Source organism: Gekko japonicus, unplaced genomic scaffold (assembly GCF_001447785.1).
Source record: "Gekko japonicus isolate JY-2015 unplaced genomic scaffold, Gekko_japonicus_V1.1 scaffold441, whole genome shotgun sequence".
In the NCBI taxonomy this organism is placed as follows: Eukaryota; Metazoa; Chordata; class Lepidosauria; order Squamata; family Gekkonidae; genus Gekko; species Gekko japonicus.
In genome coordinates, this window is record NW_015172017.1 from 953,140 (window position 1) to 961,804 (window position 8,665).

Below are 8,665 nucleotides of genomic sequence, written 5' to 3' on the forward strand. Positions count from 1 at the left end.
TCTTATGTTCTTATGGACCTCCTGAGGGCACCTGGTATTTTTGGCCACTGTGTGACACAGAGTGTTGGACTGGATGGGCCACTGGCCTGATCCAACACTGGCTTCTCTTATGTTCTTATGGACCTCCTGAGGGCACCTGGTATTCTTGGCCACTGTGTGACAGAGTGTTGGACTGGATGGGCCACTGGCCTGATCCAACACTGGCTTCTCTTATGTTCTTATGGACCTCCTGAGGGCACCTGGTATTCTTGGCCACTGTGTGACAGAGTGTTGGACTGGATGGGCCACTGGCCTGATCCAACACTGGCTTCTCTTATGTTCTTATGGACCTCCTGAGGGCACCTGGTATTTTTGGCCACTGTGTGACACAGAGTGTTGGACTGGATGGGCCACTGGCCTGATCCAGCACTGGCTTCTCTTATGTTCTTATGCCTAGATTAAGCAACCAGGACATCCCTGGCAGCTCAGAGCGGAGGAGGTCTCACCTTTCTTGAGGCGATATTGGTTCTTGCTGTTAATCACAAGGGATCCTTCTCGGAACTCGATGCCCATGGCAAATCTGGGGGGGAAGAGGGTGGAAACTGTGTGAGTCCTCCCACTGCACCACTTCACAGTCACTTCCTGCAGAAAGGACAGGATCCCCAGTGCTACAGGAAACAGGCGTCCCAGCGGGGAAGGCTTCTTACCCCAAGTTCTTGGTGATTTTGCTCAAGAGCTCTGGCTTCTGCTTCTTCACCATGTCCATGACGGCAGCGTAGACCTCACACAGCTTCACGCCTGAAGGGAAGGGGAAGTGGTCAGAGAAAAGAGGAAAAGGAGAGGCGAGGCAGTTTCCGGCTGGCCCCTCTGGCGTGCTGCAAAGCGCAACCCCCTGTGTCTGGACCAACGCTCCCTCTAAGCTGTGGAGACTTGTGGGCAAGAATTCTACTTTGTGAGCTGCTGGCATTAAAGTTGTGAGCGAGCGATTGGGCTGCTGCAGAAGTTAGTTTGCTCTGGAGCCCTCCTTCCCGAGCGGAGACAAAAATGTGTGAGCCGGAGGCTTAAAAAACTGTGAGCTAGCTCACACTAACTCAGCTTAGAGGGAACACTGGTCTGGACTGCTGCTCACCGTGCCGCAGTTCTTTGAGCATCTCTTCCTGGAGCTGCAGCAGGAAGCTGTAGTTCTCCTGCATCTCCTGGGGCGGGTCCACCATGAGCGTGCGCACCAGGTTGGAGCAGTAGGATTTGTAGCGGATGCCCATGGCACAAGTGATCACTCCAAAGTGCATGTAGTTCTTCTCACTGAGACCGGACGGAAAGAAAGGTCAAAAGCAGGCAAAACGACACAGCTAGGCAAGGCCAGGGACTGTGCCTGTTCATTTATGTAGCACACTGTTATCACACCCTTCCTGCCAGATCAGGTGGTGCACATCTTTCTCTTCTCCTCCCTTCCATCTGCACAGCAAACGTGTGAAGTATGCTAGGCTGAACGACCCGGGTCACTCAGTAAGGTCAGCTGGCGAACGTGGACTTGAACTCGGGACCCCCAGTCCTAGTTTAACATTTTAACTGCTACAACTTGTTCCATGCAGAGAACTGAACTGGATTCAAGGATAATTTTGCTCCCACAAAATCGCAACTTTAATTTTTTTAAATAGCCGTGACTAGACTTGAAAAATTGCTGAAGCTGAGCAGTACAAATTCAATTCACCATTTTGGCCTATTATGGGTGTTTATTACTAGGGATGGGCATTAATTGCAGTTTTGCGGTTCAGTTTGTGGTTGAACCACGAACCCATATGAACAGAGAGGTTCATTTGCGAACTGAACCAGTTTGTATTGGTTCATGAACCATTTAAAGTTTAAACCCCTGCTTTCTACTCCCCATGAAAAGCTGCCAGGAGCAGAAAGTAGGGGGCCATTTAAACCAAATAGCTGAGCAGTGGGGAGCTCTCTGCCATTCCTTTGTTTGGTTTAAATGGCTCCCAGCCATTTCACCCTCTGCTTTCTGCCCCCTGTGGCTTTTCGTGGGGAGCAAAAAGCAGTGGTTTAAATGGCTCCCAACCATTTAAACCAAACAGCTGAGCAGTGGGGAGCTCCCCGCCACTCAGCTGCTTTCCGTGAAGAGCAGAAAGCAGGAGTTTAAACTCCTTTCTGACTCATGACTCACTTTGCCCAGCAGATTATCACCATGGCTTCAGGAAAGTTCTATGCACTTAAACTTTCCCCTCCTTCGCCTCTCGAAGGAGACATCAAAGAGTATGCACTGCAAGACCAAACGGTTTCAATTATCCTGCACAGGGGCACAAGGCATTATTCAGCTGCAATACATTTTAACCGTTAAACAATACAACCAGCAACTGATCTTTTTTTCTTTCTTGGCAAAATTAAGAGCACCGTGATTCGAAGATTCGGTTTCTGTGTGGTTTCACTGACCTGACAACACTGAATTTGAGACTGTAATGGCCTCCGCTCTGGATGATGGGCGGGTAGCACATCTCTACAGTGGAGGGATCAGCCCCAGAGAGGTATTTCTTCTCCTCGATGGCCTTCTCTACCGACTCTGCCAACTTACTGTGCCGTACTTTCTGCCGGGAGATAGGGAGGAATCAATAGTTAACAGATGTTCCTAGAGTGTGTGCGGTGGGGGGGGGGCAATCCTCAGGCATGAAGAAAAACATGCGGAAGGAATAGGAAAAAATTCCATGGGTCCTGACTCCTGAGAGAAACGCAGGGCTGTCTGAAGACTGATGGTCATGTAGCCTGATTTGCACAACCCTTTTGCTGAACTTGGACAAACATCAATGGTAGCAAAGCAGCATGAGCTGATCATAAAAGAGCAACCCTTCCCTTGACCCTTTAAGAGCACCGATGCACTGCCAGCAGATCTTTACACAGTTGCTTTGCCCTGCTGGAAAGGGCAGGACAACTCAGTTATCCCAACTGCTAGCTTCAGCTTTAAGCTGTAGGCACCATCAATGTGTGCTGTCCAGTGAAGAAAGGATCAGGGTAATTATCAGAGATACAATGGTAGGAGGAAAAAGGCAAAAAGACCAACTGGCCCCCATAGTAGGGGAAAAACCAGAAAGCTGCTAAAGAAGAAGAAGATTTATACCCACCCCTTCACTTGGAGTCTCAGAGCGGCTTACAAACTCCTTTCCCTTCCCCTCCCCACAACAGACACCCTGTGAGGTAGGTGGGGCCGAGAGAGCTCTGACAGAAACGGCTCTTTTTCAAGAACAGCTGTGCCAGAACTACGGCTTGCCCAAGGTCATCCAGCCAGGTGCAAGTGGAGGAGTGGGGAATCAAACCCGGTTCTCCCAGATTAGAGTCCGCGCACTTCACCACGACACCAAACTGGCTTTCCTGCGGTGGACTGCAAAAGAGAGCACACAACTGCTCACGCCTCCCCATCTTCTCGAGGCCGAGGCCCATTTCCACCTTACACCCTGTCTCAGGTTCCCAGCCTCACAACTACGCCCCTGCCTCACCTCATCGACATCAACGATCTCCATAACCCGCTCCTTCAAGAACTTGGTGAAGACCTCCGCGGTGATGGCCGCCGCTTTGCGCATCAGGCTGAGCTCCCCGTCCTCCTTCACGGCAATGGTGTAGGCCACCACGGCGCTGATATCCACCTGCGACAGAGTTGGGAGAAGCGTGAGCCGGAGGCGGAGCGCGTCCTGCCAGACTGGCTCCCGTACAGCCGGAGCCGCCTCGCCCCCACCTTCTCGAAGCCTTCCTTGCCGAGGCAGTCGTTCCAGCTGTTCATGAACTCTCCCGGGAACTTGTCCTTGCTGAAGATACCGATGCGTTTGCCATTCTTGCTGCCCTTCAGCGCTTCGATCATCTTGTCGAAGTTCGCCTTGTTGCTTTCGTTCTGGGGCAGGGAGGGGAGAAGAGGAAAGAAGGAAGGGGGGGAGGGTCAGCGGTTTCCATGAGTTGTTACCCATCCCGACCCCGACTTTCCAAAAGGCCATTCACAGTACAAGGCTTGCATGGCTGCTTGCCAGGAGTACTGCCCAGGCAAAATGCGGGGCAAAATGTAGGGGGCTGGCTGCCTTGGCTCAATTGGGGGAGTGAAGGCTGCAGTTACAGGTGAGCGAGTGAGCTCCACCTAAGTCACTTTCATTTTTCTTCCTTCAGTTCTGTCATGGGCATCGATGAGGATGAGCTGACAGAACCTACAGAGACCACAGCTGGCCCCTCTGAAGCAGCAGAGGAGGATAGCTGGCAAGTGCCTGTAATAGCAGTCTTCGCACCTGGCCCAGATAAGGAAGAACTGCAAGCTGAAAGTCCTCCTGACTCATCTCCACCTGTGACTCATTTAAGGGAGCGATTGTGACAAAACTTAGCAAACAGGAAAAGAGAGGCCAGGCTACAAGGGAGACGCTCAGCCGGCCCAGAGTTCTAACAAGAGCCTGGCCGATCGTGCAGCTGGCTAATTGGTAGCAGCATTGAACTCCACACTCTGGGCAGTACTCTTGGTGGAAGCAACAAGATAGCTTCGTGCTGCTTGCATCCACTCTGGCTTGGCTCTTGAACCTAGACCTTCGGACCCCCTGGCTTTGGACTTGGCTCTGTGTTCCTGGCGCCTGACCCTGGCTTGGCTTTGGACTACGTTTCTGGTTAGTGATTTGGACTTGGCTCTGTGTTTCTGGCTCCTGACCCTGGCTTGGCTTTTTGGACTATGCACTGTCTTCTTGGCTCCTGACCTTGGCCTGTTCTGGACTCCCTCTGACTGACACCCCAGCCCGTGACAAGTTCCTTCTCCCAAGTGCATTCCAACACTTGATCTCCATTAAATCCAGTGTCTTTCATTCTCTAACTGCACCCATTTGCTGCTCGCTCACCTTTTCCCGCACGAGCAGTGTGATGGCCGGCACCCCATTGGTGCTCTCGTTGCTCTTGCTGTTTGCAATCTGCTTCAGAAACTCCACCTTCTTCTTGCTGGCCATGAAGAGGATCTTGTCCTCACAGAAGACCATGATGGTGTCAGTGAGTTCGTAGCCAAAAAGCCACGTCTGCAAAGGTGGGAAAGAAAGGGAGAGAAGAAGCCCCCTCTCTTTAGTCCCCACAATCTTGTCCCTTTCTGTCTGGCAGATGGTATTACCTCGCCTTCACTCACCTGCAGGGCAGTGGACTTGGCGTAGACGGTCTCTTCGTCCACGCCAACAGAGACCACGATGGCATCAATGGTGGCATATTCATCTTCTCCTTTCTGCAAGAGAAAGGCCCATAAGCGTGATGCTTAAGACTCATGCTCTGTAATACCCAGACCCAAGTCAATTCTGCACACTGTCATTTCTGTGCATAATATGGGTGCACAATCAGAGCCCTACATGCCCCCAAAATATCTAGCTCTGTGGCGGACAGGAAAGCCAGGGAAGACACAGGCACTGCCTGCTGAAGGCTCCTCACAAAACACTTTCTATTAGGGCTTTAACACACCCACTCTTTTCCCTGATACGTCTTCCTATAGGAGAAAAGAGCACGAGCCCAGTAGCACCTTAAAGACTAACAAAATTTGCGGCAGGGTGTGAGCTTCCGTGAGTCACTGCTCACTTCGCCAGATACTTACAAAAGCTCCTACCCTACCATAAATTTTGTTGGTCTTTAAGGTGTTACTGGACTCTTGCTCTTTTCGGCTGCCGCCCAAAGACTAACACAGTTACCCATCCTGATCTACCTTCCTTTCTCTGAACTCTGTGACTTTCCCTCACCCTTCCTCCCACTAACAGTCATGGGGTGGCGGACACACACCAGTACTTTGCCTTCACTTTTGATGGTATAAGGTAAAGGTTCCCTTGCTCGAAAGCCAGTCGAGTCCGACTCTAGGGTTGCGGTGCTCATCTCCGTTTCCAAGCCGAAGAGCCAGCGCTGTCCGAAGACGTTTCCGTGGTCATGTGGCCGGCAGGACTAAACACCAAGGCGCACGGAACTCTGTTACCTTCCCACCGAAGTGGTACCTATTTATCTACTTGCAATTTCTTGCTTTCGAACTGCTAGGTTGGCAGGAGCTGGAACTAGAGACGGGAGCTCACTCCATCATGCGGCACCCGGGTCTTGAACTGCTGAACTACCGACCTTCCACAGCCTGCAGTTCAGCGTCTTAACCACTTGAGCCACCGCAGCTCCTTTGATGGTATAAAGGTAAAGGTTCCCTTGCTCGAAAGCCAGTCGAGTCCGACTCTAGGGTTGCGGTGCTCATCTCCGTATCAAAGCCGAAGAGCCAGCGCTGTCCGAAGACATTTCCGTGGTCATGTGGCCGGCATGACTAAACACCAGGGCGCACGGAACGCTGTTACCTTCCCACCGAAGTGGTACCTATTTATCTACTTGCAATTTCTTGCTTTCGAACTGCTAGGTTGGCAGGAGCTGGAACCAGAGACGGGAGCTCACTCCGTCATGCGGCACTCGGGTCTCGAACTGCTGAACTACCGACCTTCCACAGCCTGCAGTTCAGCGTCTTAACCACCTGAGCCACCGCAGCTCTTTTGATGGTATAAGGTCATGCAAATTTAGCCTTGAAAGCAAAATCACAGCAACTGCCTGAGCAAGGAACCCGATTAGAAATCCACCACATATGGTATAACCCGGACTAAAACCAGTCCTTTGCACTTCTCTCCAATTATGAATGCACTTGCTGGGAAATAGGGCTCCATCTCCCTTCCATCTCAACAATAGAGGGTTTAATACCTAGAGATGCTCTCTTAGGAAGCACCTGACAGAGGAATGGAGAAGCCTAATGGGTCTTTCACGTGCCTTAAAGGGATCTTTCGGGCACGATCAGCACCCCTGGGAGCAATCTACAGTCTGAAGATACTCAACTCTACAAAGTCTGTAATGGAGTTCAGTATCAACAAGCAAACTTGGATAGAGAGGCTTCTTGCTCTAAGTAGGAAAGTGTACATCACTGTCTATCATTTGGCATTCTAGCAGGGCTGGATAAACTAGCTTTAAGCCTGAGAGCTGCACACAGAGATCTTTTTGACAGCGCCACCTTCCTTTGTTTCTCTCACACCAACAATCCCTGCCAACAAGACTAGTCTCTCAAGCAACCCAATCTGGCTCTTCCTCCTTCCTCAGTTGCTTCTCCACTACCCTGCACACAACCATTCACGCTCCACCACAGCCCTCCTGTCTCTGATCTGTTTCTTACCTCATTAGAGGGGCCTTGACTCAGTGGAAGAGTCTCTACTTTGCAAGCAGAAGGTCCCAGGTTCTATCTCCAGTTAAAAGGACCAGGGAGTAGGAGATGCGAAAGACCTCTGACTGAGACCCTGGAGAGCTGCTGCCAGTCTGAGTAGACAATACTGACCTTGATGGACTGAGGGTCTGATTCAGTATAAGGCAGTTTCATATGTTCATGTGTTCCCCTGCCAGCTCCTTACCCACTCAAAAAACTATGATTCTGCCTGAATTACTTCAACAGGAGCACAAAGCATCATTCTGTACTGTCTCTTCCTAGAACTTCTTGGGAGTCACACTCGGGGACTGTGGTTCACATAAGCCAATTACGGCCACTCACTACACAAGTAGTACATTGACACATTTCCCACCACCTCACCCTGTTCCCAGGATCACGGAATCTGCCACATTTGCCAATGTGATTTGCAAGTTATGCTAATCGCATGGATCTAAAAATAGGTTGCAACAGCTCGCAATGTATTTTCAGCCAGGCCTTCAAGATGTACACTTGAAACATTTAGCTACCCACAAATATATATTTAACCATTTGTCCAAACAATAGAGATGCTTAAAGGATAGGAAAAGGTGAAATCTACATTATCATACATGAGAAGCAGTTACCAAATACATGGACTAACTGGGAGGGGGCATAGTAATATGGATATACAAGAATGTACCATTCCCATAACCATATACACAGCCGTGTCTATACACCTTTGCACATTTACCAGTTATATTAAAAGTTAGAACTGCAATGCAGAATAAAAGACAATATATAAAGTACATGCAAAGAATGATTGGAAAATGTAACTGACTAGGGAGAGTCATTTATAAAGCAGATGCACCAAAGCAAGAAACAAAACAGGAAAAAATATAGGGAAAAACACCCATCAATTTGATTTTATAACACTGAGAGGATTCCAAAGGGGGCAGAAGATACTGAGCCACTTTGACCCAGCGACAGTTTCCCCAACTGCTACAAAGTGACACAGTAACCAATGATCACAAGCATTAAGGAGTCCCAGAGAAGGCGGTAAAGAGAGCCTCTGAAGTGGATCCAGTGGTCCCCTTCTGAGACTGGAAAAGTGTGAACCAGTGGCTCCAACCCTGCAGGCATCACATGCTGTACAAAAATGTCACATGCGAACGTACATATAACCGCATACCTAAAGATACACATTTACCCAGCAGGCGTGGAGACACATGCCACCCACATGCACAACCAACAAAGTGATACTCCTTTCTCTGCATACAGATACGCACGTGCGTCTCCATATATTAAATATAAACATGTTTAAAGTTGTTATACTCCTTAGAAAGGCTTGTACTTATTATTGGGGCGATTACAGGCAAAATAAAAGTAATGCGAAAAGCGTGAAATGGAAGGAAGGAAGGAGATATCCGGCTAGTGGGGGAGGGGGGGAAGCTGCAAAACCGACCCTTCTTGCTCGGAGAGGCCGCTGGGAGGAGGGGCCGGTTTTAGTCCCCCCCCTTC

General features: G+C 49.9%; 1 protein-coding gene across 1 annotated transcript in view; it reads right to left on the minus strand.

Annotated features, from left to right (window-relative positions):
* SUPT16H (SPT16 homolog, facilitates chromatin remodeling subunit) overlaps positions 1–8,665 on the minus strand; it is a 25,636-nt gene that overhangs the window by 14,362 nt on the left and 2,609 nt on the right. The window contains exons 2-9 of the mRNA XM_015420433.1: positions 5,108–5,229; positions 4,833–5,003; positions 3,707–3,859; positions 3,471–3,617; positions 2,416–2,567; positions 1,109–1,281; positions 687–777; positions 486–559 (exon numbers count right to left, since the gene is read on the minus strand). Coding sequence (XP_015275919.1) covers positions 486–559; positions 687–777; positions 1,109–1,281; positions 2,416–2,567; positions 3,471–3,617; positions 3,707–3,859; positions 4,833–5,003; positions 5,108–5,229 — 1,083 coding nt within the window. The remainder of the gene's footprint in view (positions 1–485; positions 560–686; positions 778–1,108; positions 1,282–2,415; positions 2,568–3,470; positions 3,618–3,706; positions 3,860–4,832; positions 5,004–5,107; positions 5,230–8,665) is intronic.